Source organism: Dermacentor variabilis, chromosome 7 (genome assembly GCF_050947875.1).
Source record: "Dermacentor variabilis isolate Ectoservices chromosome 7, ASM5094787v1, whole genome shotgun sequence".
Taxonomy (NCBI): domain Eukaryota; kingdom Metazoa; phylum Arthropoda; class Arachnida; order Ixodida; family Ixodidae; genus Dermacentor; species Dermacentor variabilis.
The window spans coordinates 82,892,485-82,911,545 of record NC_134574.1 but is presented as its reverse complement, the minus strand read 5'-3'; the positions used below and the strand labels follow the sequence as shown (position 1 = coordinate 82,911,545).

Genomic DNA, 19,061 nt, shown 5'->3' with positions numbered 1-19,061 from the left:
AATAGACAACGGTGACCGGCGACATTCCTTAGGTTGTTACTGCTAATTTCGACTGATGTCTCTCGCTCTTTACACTTTTGAGCGCGCACATAATTCGGGAGTTCAGTGCAAAATAGCTACGTAAAGATTCGTGGACGAGCTTTCATTTAGAGAGCAGACCGGTTTTTCAGGGCAGCGCTGTGCCAGAGTACTGACACCCGAGCGGGAACGAAACGATCAGCAAGAACCCAAAACTTCGTTTTTTGCTTTAAGCTTGTGCAATAATTCTGGGAAGGTAACTAATGGGCCAGCGTAACGGAACATGCAAGTCCACAGCCCTGTGCACCATATCTTACCACTTAAAACAAAATGGATATGCAGCCATTCCTGCAAATGGTATGATTTTGATCAGTGGCTGATTTTGAGGCGGCCGGTAGGGCGTTGCTGGTGCCTCGTCGCCATGACACATCTATAGCAATTTGCGACGTCTAATATAATACCAGTGTCGGTGCTATCAGCATTGCCGAATTCTGAGAACGCACCATTGAATACCCCGCAAGAGAAAAGTACAGTGTACACCACCAATTTGAAACCAACATGCAATTTGAGAGCGTCGCGATTGAAAGCGCTTCTGTCGCGGCATAATAGCTTATGATGTTGCGAAAGAAAGTGGCACACTTCTAACGTCACGACAGACAGTGCGCGTCGCGATAGAGAGTTACTTTTGCGACGCAAGAATCGCTGTCGCTATAGAAAGTTGTTGTTGGGACTTCAGAACTCTTGCTATCAACGTTTCTCTTGCGACTTCAAAGCTCTTGCTCTTCGCGACAGAATGTTTGTTGCGACGTTAGAATTTCTGTTGCAACGTCAGAAATGTGTGTCACAACTACAGAAACGTAAGGAACGCCTCTCGTACAAGAGAAATTTCTGTAGTTGCTACAGAAATTTCTGTTTTCTTCAACTGGGACAAATAATAAGAACCGATGGACCAATGGAGGTGAGGTCGCAAAAAAAATTATTTAATTCAGATACCTCCGCCAGTTACGCTGCTTAAATACAAAATACTCGTCTTGTTAGATGGAGTGTGCGACACGGCTTATGTAGACACTGGTGCGACTGTATCTGTTACGAGTCGTTCCTTGAAAGATCGTATTGGCCGCAAAATTATGTTTTCATTGCGCGAATCTACAAGATTTCCTGGTGTCGGCGGGGAAATAATTCATCCTCTAAGAGTTTGCATCTTTAACGTCTTGTTTGCCGGAAAGGTATTCCCAGCTGAGTTCCTCGTTCTGCAGCTGTGTACACACGAAGTTAGTCTCGGTATTCACTTTGTCCAAGAATGTAGTGCTTTCGTCGACTGTGGTACCGCAGAAATTTCAGTCAGCAGTGAAGTTGTCCCTGTCCTCGGTGACGAGCTGCCGCCCGCGGAAGAAACACTCGTTGTTTCCGAAGAACTGATTGTGCCACCTTGGTTCATGCGGTCAATTGAAGTGAACAGGGGTTCACTTCCGCCTCAGCCGTATATCCCTTAGACACGGTCGTTCAAGCTCTCACTGGTCAGTGTGCTTAGAAAGGTATCTTCGTGCCTGGCTGTGTTGTGTAGATTAACAACCGAGCCACCCTTTGTGGGCAATTAATTCTTCGCCAGTGCCGGTTCTTCTTCCTCGAGGGATAAAGCTCATCGTCTTTGATGGTACCGTCGGAATTTTTTTCTCTCCCATTAACAACGAAGAAGGTCAAAAATGCTTGAACGTTTCCGAATGCAGTTGCTCCTACATGTCGCAGATTCTTAGCGTGGTTAGTAAGAACCTATGGCCAAACGAGCGACACAATTTAGTGGAGCTATTGGAGAGACATGCTTCTCTGTTTGACTTATGCGAAAACGAGAAGCAATCACCTTTACCCTTTTCTCAAGCTCATCACAAGATCGATAAAAGCTCTGCTGATCCGGTCCCGCAAAAACCTTACCGAGTGTTGTCATCGGAACGTAAAGTAATTGCCGACCAAGTTTAGGATATTCTGCAGAAAGATGTTAATGAAGAAATGTGCAGCCCATGGGCAGAACCTGTCATTTTGGTTAAGAAGAAAGATGGATCTTAGAGCTTTTGCGTTGATTATAGATGACAAAACAGCGTCACCAAAAAAAGATTTATATCGACTGCCTCTGATAGACAATGTCATCAACTGTATGCATTCGGCTTCCTATGTTTCTTCACTAGATTTACGATTGAAGTAATGGTAGACCCCTATGCACTTTACTGACAAGGATAAGACTGCATTCGTGGCGCCTGATCTACTGTAGGAATTTAATGTTATCCCGTTTGTCCTTGCAATGCGCCTGCTACTTTCGAAAGATTTACGGACTCGGTTCTTCGCGGCCTGATATGGGAGGTATGATTGTGCTATCTAGGTGACGTTTTCATTTTCGGAAGTACTTTCGAAGAGCATAACGCCCGTTTAAGGCTCGTTTTAGACTACGTTGAAAAGGCCTGCTTTGTTTGGAATTTTCAATACCTGTGCGGCGAAAGACAAGCATTAGTCCTTGGTCGCCTGGTTGACAAAGATGGTGTCAGGCCAGACCCCCGGAAAATAGAAGCAGTCAGGGCCTTGCAGCCACTTCAAACACTAAAATAACTCCTCAGCGTCCTTGGATTATGCTCCTTCCTTCGAGGGTTGTGCGCAGATTCGCGGACATTGATAATTGATTGACAAGTGCCTTCTGAAGAGAGCACCCATACGAGTGGGCACCTGAATACGACGCAGCTTTCTTTCCAATGAAGTTTCTGCTAACAGCAGAACCCATTCTTCGTCCCTTTGATTTGTCTGCTCGTACTGAAATGCAAAGTGATGCCAGGGCAAACGGCATCGGAGGAATGCTTGAGCAGTTTTATAATAATGAAGAGTATGTGGTTGCCTGTGTGAGCCGTTCACTCAGCAAGGCTGAACGAAACTACACTGTGGCAGAGCAAGATTGTTTAGCGGCTGCATTTACTGTTTGGAAGTTTCGTTGCTACCTCTACGGGCGTCCATCACCATGGTAACCGACAACCGTTCCTTGTTTTAGTTTGTTACCCTGCGTCACCCCTCCGGTCATATAGCACGCTGGCCTTTATGGATTCATTGACTTTAATTTCACTTCATTGTTTCGTACAAAACTGGAAGACGTCATGCCGACGTCGATTGCCTTTCTCGCCTTCCTCTGTCCACAACGCACCATAACGCGGACAGTCTCGACACCTGTTTTGCTGCTGTTTCCCATATGTTTCCTGACACCGTCGTTTTCTAGTGGGAACAGCTCTATGACTTATGTTTGTACCCCCTGTTCGCCGGTGCCTACAGTCCCAAGGCCGGTGGCTGCTTTTGTCATCGCGAAGGAATGTTATACAAGACAAATTCCTCAGCAAGCGGCGCGCGCTATTTATTGGTTGTTTCCGCAAGCCTGCAATGTGATGTTCTCAGTGCCATACATGATGATCCGACGTCAGGCCATCTTGGACTCATTGGCTTCTTGCATCGATTAGAGGCGCAGTTTTACTGGCTTAAGGTCAGGCAGTACACTAAACAATACGGATTGAGCTGCGACAAGTGGCAGCGTCACAAGCAACTCACAAGCGCTCCTCAAGGCCTTCTTCATCCTGTACCGCCGCCTACTATAATTTTCAAGCAACAGGACGTTAATGACGCAAGCTCCGAGCATGAAGTATTTTCCCGTCGACCCCACAATATCTTGTACATTAGTGCCAAGAAAACATAACTTTGCGGCCAATGCGATCTTTGGAGAAATGACTCATAACAGAAATGGTAGCACTAGTGTCCACTAAAACCGTTGCAAATACTCCATCGATTAACACGTGTATTGTCTTATTAAGCGTCGTAACTGGCGGGGGCCTCTGAGGTCAATCGTTTTGTGCGACCTCGCATTCCTCGGTCACACCGGCTGCGTTCCCGGCGGTGGCAGTGATGAGAGCCGCCGTTGCGGTGAAGGCCAGCGGCGCAGTCAAGCGGATGTTGGCGTCAAACTACGGTCAGAAGCGGGATAACTATTGACCGATTCGTTTTTCATGAGGTACTACTAGAATGCGCGGATCTGGGAGCGTTGTTGTGGCCGTTGCCGGCGCGAAGAAACGTTGTCGTATGGCGTTCGTATCTTGATGTTTCCCCGCGTCCGCGACAGAACAGAGCTATGTGCCCGGTAGCACTGCAAAAATACCACACAGGAATTCGCGATATGCAATGTATTCCTGAAAAGTATTCTCGCGGCACTGTGACACAAACACATCTTGACACAACTGCTGGTGTGTCGCGGCCTACTGACGGGGATAGCTGAGCTGAAGCGGTGTTCGTACCTAGACTGTGGGTCGTGGTTGAGCTGCGGCCTCGGTGGCGAGCTAGAACTGTAGTGGTAGCCCTCGACGCCAGTTGCAGTGATAGAACCGTGATGAAAGGTGCCAGGGACTGGCGCAGCATCATAAGGTGTCCAGTACGCGTGTCGGGTGAGCTCTCCCCGTACAATATTCGATATTGTAGACGCGAGATCAAATTACGTGTAGTCGTAAACGCTTGCAACGGTTGTCGCATTAGGTAACTGACCAAATTTACGGGTTGTACGCAGCATTTTCTAGATCTGGAATCTACAACAATGCCGCTGACGTCAGCTACTGTTCCAATATTCTCTTTGCCGATGAGGAAATGATATACATCCTCGGCGATTCCTTTTAAGAGTAGGCCGACCTTATCTTCCTCTAACATGGGAGGGTTGATGATCTTGCAGAGCTTCAATATAGCCTTAATATACGTCGTGCACGTCTCGCCTAGGATTTGGGCTCTTGGCAGCAGCACTTGTTCAGCCGGCTTCGTCTTCGCGACGGAGTCCCCAAAGCACTCTGTTATTTCGAACACGAAGCGATCCTACATCCTGAGGGTGTCCTCATGGTTGTCAAACCACAAAAGCGCCGTGTCTGCTCAAAAGAAGACAACGTTGGATAGCTGACTTACTCCATCCCAATAGTAATCGTTGCTCACCCGTTTGTAGCGTGTGAGCCACATCCACGTCCTGGCCAGATTCGCCTATGAATGTGCGAGGCTCTAACAGATAATGACGCTGCTGGGCACCAGCCACGGCTGAGGCAGGTACCGAAGTGGCCGCTGTAAACAGGGCAGGGGCTGCAGCGGCAGGAACTGGGAGATTCCGCGTTCAGTCTTCATCGCGAGAACTCTCAACCAGCAACGGCAACAGGGGAAGGCAAGCAAGATGGCGCTGCCGTGCCGATCAGGTGGTTGAAGAAGAGTGCTGCTTGGTTGAGTACCCAGCACCTTCATCACAGAACTGTTACGGGAGTGGGATGTTTATTTAGAGATGATGGATGAGATGGCTCAGTCAAGGAAAAACAGTGCAGCACCGGTTTCTTTCATCGCTCCACGCCAAAATGATACATCCTCCTCTTCCTCTTCTTTTCGCCTCAACCAAAGCGTTACAATATTACACCGTTTTCACTGTTTACGTATCAGCGAACTGCTGCCAGAACATATCGCACAGAACACTCTGAGAGCAATGTCCAGTTTTGGGGCATTCTTGAGATTTCGTCACTTACAATGCTTCAGGATATCAAAGAAGGCAATCTAGAAAATCAGTTTTGGGGGGTTTGTGAGCATCATATCATGATATTTCAGTACTGAACTCGAAGCATAGACAGGCATTTATTGTGGAAGTCACTCTATTCGAGTAAATAAAGTCACACAACATATGCCCTTTACACATTTTCTTGCAGAACAGCTGATGTTGTAACCTTTGCAGTGTTTACAGTCTCTTAATCGTTGTTATCTCTTTCCATATGTTTCAGGAAGTCAGAATGAACTTAAAGAAGAAATTGAATATCTTGATAAAGTCTCAGGATGTGCTGTGCTTCACCTCTTGTCAATGTCTTCCTACTCTGGTTAGTGTTGAGTTTTCTTATTACTTTACAACCTAACTACCAATTAAATTTTAAATATTCCGCCTGAACATGTTGGTATGATTGCTTCTTCTTTTAATTGGAGTTTTACATTGAATTTCGTGGCGTTAAGAAGTGGTACATCATAGACGAAGCCAGAATATCGGTCATGAAATGTACGCGAAGCACGGAACATTTCATGCTCACGCACCCAATTGAATGATTGCTGCTATATCAACTAACCGTGAAGTGGCCACATATAAACCATATGTTGCGTATTCTCCTCCATATCTGTCACTAACTTCATACTTCGCTGACATCTGGTGGCGTGCCGAATGCGGGGACATATTCCGTCCTATGAACAATGTGTATCAACACCCCTGCGATCAAGAAGCGTGTGCACCCTTGATATATTTTATTAAATATGCAGGAGCGTCTACTCCCTTCAATGTGGACGTCTTAACGAAGATAAGTGGCAACATCGGCAATAGTACGCACAAGCACACATGTCCTTGAAGTGTGACGGTCGTCTCCTACCCCAATGAATTTAGGAACACATGCAACTTGTTTTCTTATTGCTTAGATATTATAGTTCAAGCAGTACCCCTCATATCTGCTTATAAACTCGCATCCTTTTTAATTATTTGCAAAGCTGGCGGGGTTTTCTGACCACGGGTGCAGCCACCTGGCTGTTCTCTTGCCCAATAGGCTAACTAAGCACAGCAAACGACGCCCGCCGCGCATGCCGCTGGGTTTCTGTACATCACCAGATGGCGCGCTCATCTGCGCATTCGCTGCAGCGGTGGTGCTGGCCGTGCGACGGTACGAAAAAAAAAAGAAACAGAACTCTCGCCTCCGGGAATCCGCAACAGCAGCGGTAGTGTTGTATAAACTTCTTCATAACCCCTGAAAAGCCTTAGATGTTACTCTGTGCGGATTTCTAACAAACATAAATGTGTGCTTAGACGCTTAACACAAAGCTTTGTTCTATAACATTCAAACTCGTTGGACATCATGCATTTTCCTAGCGTTATTATATTTAGGGTACTTTAGGCACTTTCTATAGGCTTTAATATATGCGTATGTCTATGCTTCTTTCTATCTACATACAAGTATGTTCGTGCGTAACCGTTTTCCCGTCTACCTGGAGCGATCGGCAGTCCGTAGTCAAATGAATAGCACATCGGACTTCCGTGATGAGGTAGCAGGGTTTAAAACCAAACATTGGACAAGGTTCGCTTACTAACTCTACATACGCGTCGCTCTTCAACGAACCTCTTTCTCTCTGACATGGGAGACTGTAAGATAAGGGACTGAGTAGGTACCGTAGTCCGAGAGTCTGACGCACACTTGAAGCACTGGGTATCTGGCATTTCGTTTGTGCCGGTTTTCAAGGTACCTCCTAAGTCTGTTCAATACTCAGCGGAATCGAACCAACGGCACAAGGATTCCCATGCACAGGAACTTTATGCATTATCATGCTGCGCCACAAATGCACTGGGTGTGCGAAGTTTTTCAAAGAATGCCTTTTTACCGGGCTGCGCAATTACTGCATTGGGTATGTGCCACTTTGGAATGAACATCTCGCAAGTTGGGTCACTGAGTATGTGCCATCGACTTCGCTTACACCAGCACGCCAGGCTTCTCATCTCTAAGGCCACGCGCGCACTTACAGGCAGTGTCACTAGATTGCACAGCGTGTGCAGAAGGACACGCGAGAGACGAGCCCGTATGCCGCATGACGTGTTTCCCAGCGTTCGCACGCACCGACGCGCCATGCATTCATGAGGCCACGCACACACTTCGTGATTCCGGCGCAAGATGACGCCGAGCATTCTTAGGAAAACAAGAAAGAGGGATCCCACTGCAGTACACGCCTCATACGAAACTTTCTACGGTGGCAATACGTGGTGTCGCCATATTCATTCAACGCTAATGCATTGCCATCGACAGGCACCATGAGGCGAGTTGTGCCGCAATTTTTCTCCATCTTCGAAGCCTAACATCCGAAGCACGAGGATAGGCTCGGAAGTTGGAAAGAAAACTCAAAACTACCTCGCAGATGACATATAATAAACGAGCGCGTGTTGTACTTCACGTAGGATTTTTGTATCCAGGGCGGCACCAAAATATCTTCCGGGGTGCGAGTCCTGAAACGAAGCACATTGCCAAGGGAGCTGGCATTACAGTGCGCGGCATGCAGTATTACCTCCCGTGATGTCGTAGTGCCTTTGTTACGCTTCTGAGCACGAGGCTGGGGTCAAATACCGGTAGTGGAGGCTCCATTTCGAAGTGAGCTATATGCAGAATATCCTATTTACCGTGCATTGGGGAGCATGTTCGAGAATTCGAGATGGTGAAATTAAATCCGGAGTCCTCTGCTATGGCGCTCCTCATATACATATCGTGGCGTGTATGCGTGAAACGCAACAATTTATTTTAAGCTAGCAGTATTAGATGAATGCGCTTGTGTAACCAATTAGCCAACCACCACCTACTATTGTCAGCTTCGCAGTTGGCCATACAGCGCGCGAACCGGGCACATGTTTGATAGTCTGTAAATTCATCGGCTGGTGCATTTTAAGGCATTACCAAGGATTTCCTTGCTGCACGACCTTTGAACGAGAGATTATCTCAAACAACATTCTGCTAGAAGCTGGTTCCGTGGGCCTTTTTCTGTTCCCTCCAGTTTTTTTTTCAAGCAGCGCTCTAAGAGCACGTCAAAGAAGGCGTGGTTATAGTTATGTATGACGTGTACAGAGAGAAGAATACAACCTGCCGTCCGCCAGAACGCTTGTCTTGCTTCTATCTCTTCTTTTCTAGCCCGCCATGCGAGCGAATGCGCCCAAGTGCGTATCTTTGTCTTGCGTGCAGTTCAATCTCATACCTCCTTCTGCCTTGTCATTTCCTAATGATACCGATGCTTAGAGAAAAAATATATATATATATATTTACCGAGGCTCATTCTAATTATACCAACAAATAACAACTGCGCCAAATATAAGTTGCACAACGTTAAAAATAAAGAAAAGGATTGAAAGGAAGCAACCCGGGAATTTCGAGAACTGTTATTCCTAGAGCGGGAACGGTAGAAAATTGCAAGTTGTGAGAAAGAAACAGCCAATGGCTGCAGACAACCTTCAACTGCTCTTGGCTGTCTGACGGGCGGGCTTACTTGGTCTCGCGCCCCTCTGAGCAAGGCCGCCCCCTTTGTTTGGGGAACCTAGCTCATAAGGGCCAGCGTGGTGGTGGTGGACTTCCCGGGTGCTTTCACCCGCAGTCTTCAACTGACACTCTGGTGCCGAAACCCTGTATTGTGCGCAGATTTTGTACATAACTGGTAATAAGGCCCATTTGTGTTAGCACGAGTGAAGTCATCTCTACGCATTGCCGGTATGTCTGCGAACACGCCGCGACGTCTCTTTCCGAGCACTCCGATATAGGGAGGAGCTACGTGTCTCCTTCGATCTTAGCTAGTCGGTTCGGGGCGCAATAATCAGAACCCCCTAGTACATACATACATACATACATACATACATACATACATACATACATACATACATACATACATACATACATACATACATACATACATACATACATACATACATACATACATACATACATACATACATACAACAAATATTGTAAGGATTCTAACACATTAAATTATTCTTATAATTTTTATAATTTGTATGACGCTAGCGGAATTGAACCCGAACGGAGTGTTGAATTTACGGCAGCGCCGATAGTCGAAACAGCATTTGCATTGGGAGGTAGCATGAGTAGCAGCGTGGTTGCGGTGAACTAGCGCGGTGGCATTTAAAATACCCGATTTCGAGAAGTACGATTTCTACCAGGGTAGTTTAGCATAAGAAATGTCGCCTAGTACGCCGGTAAAAGAGCGAAGAGGCTTCAACTCCAGGTCCTAACATGGTATAGCCAGGCAGGTGGCAACGTCTTGTACAGGGCCTGAATAAAGTTTTTCTCCTCCCCTTCGTTTAAAACTTCGCCTGGGCTAGACAGAATTGAACCCAATTCACACGTGTTCCTCTAGGATAATAGATGGACAATTTATCAAGTTTTTCCACAATGCACTCAGTGCGTGCCGCTATTCAAAGAACACATTTCACGCTAGCGCTTTAGTGGTTAGCGCCAAGAATTCAGTGGCTGTGTGCCGCTCTTCAATAATATTGCCGCGGTTGAACGTGCTTAAATGAAGTTTGTCGAGCGATAGCACCGTTTTTCTTGCTTTGGGAAAGAACCTAGACGCTGTTCGGCACCGTCAGCAACTACCGCATCTACAATCGCACGAAAAGACAGCACACAGGCGCTGCTCGGCTTGGTTGCAGCAGCGATCGCATTGACCTTCATACTGTAACTCGCTTCAAGGTGAACTAAGCGTCGAAAGCATAGCGTATACGAACTTACAAACACACGGTGCACGTTGTACACACCGCAAATTACATTCAAGATATGCGCGCCCACAAAACGTACGGAGCAGCCGCCAGTAGAGGCAGGCTAAGTCCCAGTTTAACCTTGGCTGATCTTGACGGTCATCTTTACAAAACCAGGCGATATGTGGGTTTGTATGTGAAGGAGTACATCTACCGCTCTAAGAATTCTCGCCAATTAAAGCTACGGTGTTTGTGCCGCTGGGTGAGCGACAAGCCAGGGAAATATTATTTACGTTCACACTCGCAATCACGTCACGCATCTCATCTTGAAGGCCACAAGCGATTTCTTGGCAGTACCACTAGATAGTGCAGCGTGTCCACAAAAAAAGGCAAGTGCGATTTTGAGGGATCCGTGGGCACTCAGGAGGCCAGGGTAAGTATTAACGAAGGGCAATTCGCGAAACCTCTGACTAGCGTCACCGTCGATAACAGAAAAATGAGGAAGAGAAGAAAGGCAGGTCGCCATGCAATCGGCTACATAAACATGCAGGCCAGTAGAAAAAGGGAAAGTTATTAGGCATTTGGGAGCGGTTAAACAGGGAACAAATGGGTGTGTTTGTGCTTACAAAAACTCATTTTAGGTGCTTAGAAGAGCCACTAATGAGCGAAAATTCTTTCGGAAGGGTGCAACCGAACTAAGTTGGGAAGGGAAAGAGAGTGTGAATGATCATGAACAACCAGCCACGTGGGAAAGAGTAAAACGATAAATATCAGGCAATCAGTCACCGTGAGAGAACAGAAAACTTTCTCGAGCGTAACGTATTTTTGGGACGTAAAAAATTGGAAAAGTAACATTGAACAGTTTCTGAAAATTTTAGGTGCTAATTATAAATATTTCGAGAATGATGCCATAATAATCCTGTTAGTTGATGTGAACGCCCACGTGCAGGATCTAGACGGTTTGCCTAGAACAGCGGGAAGTTAATGGCAAGGCTCTCTGAGCAACACAACTTTGTTGTTTAGAATACGCGGCCGAAATGTGGTGGCGAGATCACATTGGAAGTCGGATTTAAAGCAACAACTATTTTTTTACTGTTTGGTGACAACTGGAATGTTTGGTAAGAAAGATGGCCATTGACGAGGAAGGGTATGGTCACATAAGGAGCAACCATAAACGCACCATATTGAAAAAGTAAAGGATTATGCACATGTGAAAGAGAGCAAGGAACGAGCATAAGTAAATCCAAAGTTGAATGCCGGACAAATAGCAAATGCAATCATCAAGAGTTAATAAAGAACTTGGAAAATAGCCAAGAAAACAATGGGAATATTGTAACCTCAGTGTAAGTACAAGAGAAATGAGGAAAGGGAAACGCGTTTGCCGGGAAGGAAAAAGGAAACCTTAAAGCTGGTGGCTCAGGAAGATAAGGGAAGGCATGCATGAAAGACAGAGAGCATCACAAGAGATTAGGCAAGCAAAAACAAAAGCTCAGTTGTCGCAGGATGGAGTACACAGAAAGGGGTAAATATATGGGAATAAAAAAAATCACAAATACTGGTTCAAGTCATGATTACAGTGAAAGCTAAATTTGATTCTCAGAAATACGTGAGAAAAAGAAGGCCAAGCCTATAATATTTTGAAACCACGTTAAATTATTGGGAAGGAAGTGTGGAAGAATGCAGCGACATATCGCACACGAAAATGGAAACAAACTGGAAGGGGACGCAGCATCAAATTGCAAACGAAAAATAACAATCGAATCATCTAAAGGTGATGGCAACGTCGTTACGTAGCGAAAAAAGTGCATGAACGAGAATCACATAGAAAAGGAGCTGGTGCTGTGAAATTTCAGCCGGAACAAAGCCCCAAACAAAATCCCTAAGCGCACATCTCTAGGGTTAGACGAGGTTTCCGATGGGCTCAATGACGAAATAGGACTAAAAAGTTGAGCATTTCTGCTGAAAGCAGTAGAAGTATGCTTACAAGATAGGAGAATACCAAACACTTGGCGACCATATAAACTTGATTCATAGGTTAGGAACAACGTTTAATAAAGTTATTCGTACGGATAATAAAAGATAGGCTGGGAATAATTTTTCATACATTTATTCCTATCCTATCCTATAATGGTAATAATGGGCAGAGAATACAAGCATATTGGGAAAACTTCACAATGCCTTCAAAATCGGTAGGCGTCTGGATGATAACGTATTTGTCCTTACTAAATGAATTAAAATATTGAGAGAAGAAAGGAGACCGCTATTTGGGGCTTCTATAGAAATTACCGGAACGTATGCAAACGTAGAGCGTAACGTAATGTATATTCTTCTGTAAGAGGAAGGCATAGGCAACGATTGTATGCAGCTTCTGAGGGAGATTTGCCTAGAAAGTGCCATTCGCATTGAATCGGAAGGGATGATCAGTGAGGAGAAATTTGATATCACCAAAGCTGTGAGATGTGGGTGTCCTCTATCTACGCTGCTGTTTTTTATGTGTATCATAAACATAAAAAAGGTGCTAGAGGGCATCAGTGCTGGGTTTAATCTCTCATGCAAATAGAATGCCTTGTTCAATAGCAGAGCAGCAGCTTCAAGGTTCGTTTTATGCGGAGGACGTTGTGTAGCTTGCAAACAAGCAGATTAGTATGCAAGGTTTGGCTAATATTTGTGGGCAGGACTGTGATAATTTCGGAATGAAACTTAGCGTTATATATCAGGCATTATGGTATTCGATAAGAATAGTTGGAAGTACCATTTCAAGTCCAGGAAATACTTTGGGTAAAAGAATACAAATACATTGGTGTATGAATTCACGAAGGCAATACGTATATAGAAGCACCGGAACAACATTAACATCAAATGGTGTGGCCGTGATAAAATATGTACGTGGTGCTCCGTATTATGTGGAAACGTGTAATAGTCCCAAGACTGTTATTTCGAAATGCAGTTGTTTGACTGAAGTCAGGGCTACAATCACTTCGGGCGCCTCACTTTGGGGGCTTACGGGAAGACTGCAAATGAAACTCTGCAGGGTAATAGAGGCTGGACACGTCTTGAAGTTAGGAAAGGTCAGAGTGAAATTTTACGTTGAGGAAAGACAAAGTAATATAAAAAGACCAAATTGGCTGCGAGTGTTGAGGCAGTGTTCAGCTAGTTATGTATTTTCAGAGGAAAGCATGGACTCGAATTCGATGAAAATAACTAGGAAGCTTACCAGCAATTACGGGACTGGTACAGTAAGCAACATGGCAAAAATTCGCGGTTCCGCCCGAAAGGCGAGGCGCTGATTGCGACAGCAAACTAGTAGATAGGTATAGGTAGTAAGGATAGTGTATTTATTGGCCGTATAAATTTGTATATATTCGCTTACTAACTAAATTAACAATGATAGAATGCGTAAGCATGACTCAACGAGGGCGTACAAAGAAGCAGACAGCGCGGTATTTTCTTGTCCGCTTTCTACATCCTTGTTCAGTCGCGCTTACACATTGTATCATGGATTCAAACCAACTAGCGCGCCAGCGTGTTTTACTTAAATTAACAATCACGCTGTCACGCGGGCACAGGTAAGCATGAATACATCTCGCTTGATGAGCGTAAAATCTCGCTGTCAAAATGCTGGAGTGAGGAGTCGCGGAAGCAGCAAGCGAATTGACCTTTATGCAATTCTCACTTCAACGCGAATGAAACTTCCAAAGCGTAGTGCATACGAAGCTACCGACACTACGCGCACTTTGCAAGCATCACAAATCGCTTCGAAGGTGAGGTCCGCGCGTGCGCGCACTTTGGCCACGTCGCCGATTGAACACAAGAGCGCCGGCAACGCGTCCGTGTGGCGCCCCGCAAACGCGTCTACTATGGCGTCGGCGATTCGCGTGGCCAACGCTGTACTAGACGCCGCGTTTTCTTCACTCCGTACGGGGCGGTGGTCGATGACGACGTCGAGGCACCTTAGCAGCCGCCGGAAGCGAACTCCCCTCCTCCCTCACCAGCCAACCCTGCCTCGCGCGCGTCAGCAAAGCGCATGTCTCCGAGCCGCGCTCCTCGCTCGCGAACGCGAGATTGAACCACGTTCGCCGGCTCACCCTCACACATTTTCACTCATACGAAACCTTACGGCGACGCCGACGGCACAAACGCGGCTTGAGTGTCCATATGTCGGTCTGCGTAGAGTAAGAGACACCCAGGGACTCTCACGGGTGGTGCCAATGCAAAAGATTGCTATTTTGAGTAACTTCCTCAGAATAAAGGAACGAAATCATGAAGGAAACATACGATACCTCAAAGAGAAGCTGCTTGCGTTTCGAAGCGAGATCAGGATGCCTTAAAATGCTTGCCTCTAAAGCGAAGTACACTCAGGAAGAATAAGGATGTGCTACCCACGGAAAAGTTGTGGAAATGATAGAACAAAACATGTGAAGCTATCTGCCAAGCTGTTGGTGAGGTTTCCCTGGGCTAATTGAATCCCTTGGGTTTAGGGTTAGCAAGGCGAAAGCAAACATCTCCAGAACAGCCACTAGTAAGAGGCGATTGGAGGATTCGAGGTAGAAAAAAAGGGAGGCCACAAAAGGCGCTGGCGAACAAAAAGTTTCTAGCACTGGTTGAGAAAGTTTGGTGCTGGAAACTTCTTTTTTTCCGTGTGCGTCTCATCATAAAGATCGGTAGGAGATTAGGCAAAATAAGAACAAGAGCTTGGTGGCGCAACCCACCACCTCATTTCAAAGGGGTCGCGCAATGCATCCATTCATTGAGCCAAAGTGCGAGAGATGAGCTCGGCTTCCACATTTGGCGTTTTTCTACGCATGCACCTGAATGTAGGCATTTCGGACGCCACCTGCACGCTTCGCTGCGGCGTTGCTAAGGGGTGCAGATTTTTCATAGGGAATCCCGACTCAGTATTACGCGTCTTGTCCTTAAGGCGTGTCGACATTAGCAATATGGTGTGTCGCTTTCTTGATTCACTGTTAAGCGCATTGCCAGCGACAGTCGTAGTGAGATGGTCTCTGCCGATCTTTCTCATCGCGGCACTTCAATATTGACCCATACCCATTCTGAAGATTGAGCACTAATGTTCGCCTGCATAGGTCTACATGCCCAATTTCCAGTACCCAATGGCCCAATTTGTATATTCGGGCGCATACCTAGTGCGACATGCACTTTTGCGTGTATTCAGTGACTGATGTCGAATATTCTTGCGCATACCGACTGCCTCCCAGCAGCTGCATATATTCTGTTGTCTAAGTTGTATATTATTGAACGTACTCATTCGCACACTCCCAGTTGCACTTACGTGACGGTCTGCCTTGTCAATTTACTAGTTGTGTATTCTCGTAGATACCGAGTCGTCCATCTTGGCGTGCACTGTATTGCAAATAGGTATCACAAAGAAAGTTAGTGACCATCCCAAATAATGGAATTACAAGGCCTAAGAAATTATATGATATTCGTTCCATGACCACTTGCTAATGCCAGCTTTCTCATGACGAATGTGGGAGCGAGAATAGTGCAAACACATGAGCAGGTTTCTAGGCATAGGATAGGTGATCAACTTCTGGAAATTTTGCGAGACAGAGATGTCAGAAGACGTCCTTTAGGGTATGAAAATAAATCACTTCTCGTGGCGGTATGTTTGGAAATTTTGTTTTGTAAATTGCTCCAGGATTGCATGCTTCTGGATGACTGGAAAACAACAATAATTACACCTTTACATAAATTGGGAAAGAAGAATTGTATAAAAAACAATCAACCCACTTCTCTGACTTCAACAAGATGCAAAATTTTCGAACACATATTCTATAAGCATCTAATCGGCTTCCTTGGTGAGCATTGCGTATTGAAAAATGCTCAACACGGATTTCGGCAGGGCTTTCCAACAAACACTCAGTTAGTAGAAACAATTCAGGATTTTGCAAACTCAACAAATAATAGAAACAAACGGACGCTATAATCATGAATTTCAGTAAATCGTTCGACAAAGTAGCCCGTAGAAATAACTTTGCAAATTGGTTTTTATACTTAGAAACGATACGTTATTAAAATTTATACAAGCGTACCTAACCAGCCGTTTCCAATTCGTTAGGATAAAGCAAACATCCTCCAACACCTTACCTGTTGCTTCGGGCATTCCCCAGGTATCCGTGCTGGGTCCTGTTTTACTCTTGCTTTATGTAAATGATACTGACTGTAATCTATCTGTCAAAACTAAACTTTCTGCACATGACTGTATACTTTATGGCGAAATTCAGTCATCGCAAGATCAAATCAGGCTAAACAGTGACTTTAGCAATATAGTTGCATGGTGCCATCAATGGCAAATGGTTATTAACTATGAAAAAACCGTCTTTATGAGAATAACAATAAGAAAAAAGCCCCTTCTCTTGCCCTATTTTGCCCAAAACACTTATATATCCGATGTATCTCACTATAAATATCTCGGTATACACATACCTCACAATCTTTCCTGGTCAAAACATAATAACGCTATAATGGCTCAATGTCTTCGCAAACTGTACCCTCTCAGACGGCCGCTAAAATTCTCCACACCAGCTGCCCGCCTCCTGGCGTATAATAGAATAGTTCGTCTTACTTTAGAATACGCAATACTCATTTGGGACCCCTACACAAAAACAAATGTTGAAAAATTAGGAAGACTTCAAAGAAAGCTCTCCGATTTATCTACAATTCTTACGGTCAAACTTCTATAACAGATCTCCTTAAACGAAGTGGCTTCTCTTCAAATGCAGAAAAAAATTGCGTTTCTCGATTAAAATTATTTTTCAAGCTAATGAATAGCCACTACCATACTGATACCACGCACATCTCGACACTTTTAACTGGTTATGCTACTCGTCATAAACACTCCCTAGCAGTAACCCCGTTAACACCGCATAACAACTGCTGCAAATACCCTTATTTTACGACAATAGGTAATTGGAATAAACTTCCTGATGAAGTTGTTGCACTAAATTCTGTATCCTGTTTTCGGGTGCACCTGCATTCATGAATGAACCACACATAGTTTAGCTCCTTTTTTTTCATGCATTCTGTCCTTTTGCCATGTTGAATCGAAGCGTCGGCATGATTACGTGATCTGTACGTTTGTGTGAATGTTCTTGTATGTTCCCATCCGACTAAGATCTTGCAACAGATCGCTGCGCCTATAAATAAGTAAATAAGTAAATAAATAAATAAATAAATAAATAAATAAATTTTGGGCGGCTCGTGCCACCGCGCCAGATCGAGCGCTATTGGCTCTCGGGGCTTGGCACCAACGCTCTAGAATCGCCAATCATGCCGATGGCGCCGCCTCTACAACGTAACATATGTGCACTATGCAGATATCTTTTCCACTCAGCCAGTGCAAGAGCTAGATACAGCTCGTGAGGTTGTATTACACAAAAAGCTTTTGATGGTACCTTACACAACAGCGTACAGCGCTGTGTCAAATGGTAATGATTATGATAGCTAGCAGTGGCTTGAAATGACATTGAATAATTTGATCTAACCATTTTTACCACTACTTAGCAGGAGAATAAGCTCGATTGTCTTAGTGCAATGGTGCTGTACAAAAATCTGCGTACAACCCGTCCTCAATACCTTCCTTTTTTTTCTTTCTCAGGTTATATCAACAGATACGACCTGCGAGTTTGGAACTCATCCAATATAGCCGCTTCGGCTAAACCGTGTCTCCCAGCGTTCAGCAAACTAAAACACCGAGGACACCTCATTTACAAAAATATGTGCCAGAACATATTCCACAAAACATCGCAGAACGTGGATGTTAAAGGACAGCAATCCGCAATGCAGGCTTTTTGTAGCCCCGCAGCATGACCTACAAACGCCAGGAGGGAGCACCTAATACGATCACTTAGCAGGCAAAATCTTTGCATGGAAATTATATACACTTCATAGTGGTACATATTCTATCTTGAAATAAAGGGAAGAGTGCACAGAATATATTGTTAGGCAGGCATAAGTAGCCAGAAATAATGTTATCTTGACAGTTCATTGGAGCCTAAATTGAAGGTTAGCCGCAATACCGTTCCTGCATATTAATTCACATTGCCTAAGGCGTGTTTGCGCCCTCTATGACGTCGAGGTTCTGTTCTCTGCACGGCGTCAGTTAACTATCATCTAGCCAAGTGTTCGAGGCAAGGTTGGCAAAGGAGCCTGCACTGCCAAGAGCAAGTCACAGTCAGTGGAATATAATACAGTCGTTGTACATAGTCCGCCCTTCTCGCGCGGACGGTGCTACGTCCATAAAATTTGTCTTATTAAAAGAGCGTGAAACTAGAAAAAAAAGAGTAACAAATCGACTTTTTCTCATAACCTGTACTGCCGTGCATGCGGTTTTGTCGTACTTCAGTAAGACTAGCGCACTGCGAGAAATAAATACAGGGTAACCCGCTTGATCATTGAAGCTTACCATAGTCGGAAAACACAAGACCGATGCGTTAGCCGTACATCAATTGCGCTAAGAGTAAAAGTAATACAGTATTTTAACGAATTTCAAGTGCTCTGGTTGTGTGTGCACGCGCAACGATGTGGCATGCTGAAAATGACGAGGTTCTGTTGTTGCGCATGAGGCTTTAATGTTTTTTTGTATTATTGCACTATGATAAAGTTTCCATACATATATTGTTAGGTTTTCAATAAAAGTTACTCGCGAGTTCACTACTATAGCATGTCTTATTCTCCTACGGTCTGCGTGAAAGTTGAGCTGTATATTTCCATCTTGTAAAATGAAGAGCAACGG

The 19,061-nt window shown here is 45.0% G+C and overlaps 1 protein-coding gene across 5 annotated transcripts in view; it reads left to right on the top strand.

Moving 5' to 3' along the window:
- Positions 1-19,061, top strand: part of LOC142587575 (uncharacterized) — a 148,990-nt gene that overhangs the window by 40,068 nt on the left and 89,861 nt on the right. For all 5 annotated transcript variants that reach the window (XM_075698689.1, XM_075698688.1, XM_075698687.1 and 2 more), the window contains one exon: positions 5,820-5,912. In XM_075698689.1, the coding sequence (XP_075554804.1) occupies positions 5,820-5,912 (93 nt within the window). The remainder of the gene's footprint in view (positions 1-5,819; positions 5,913-19,061) is intronic.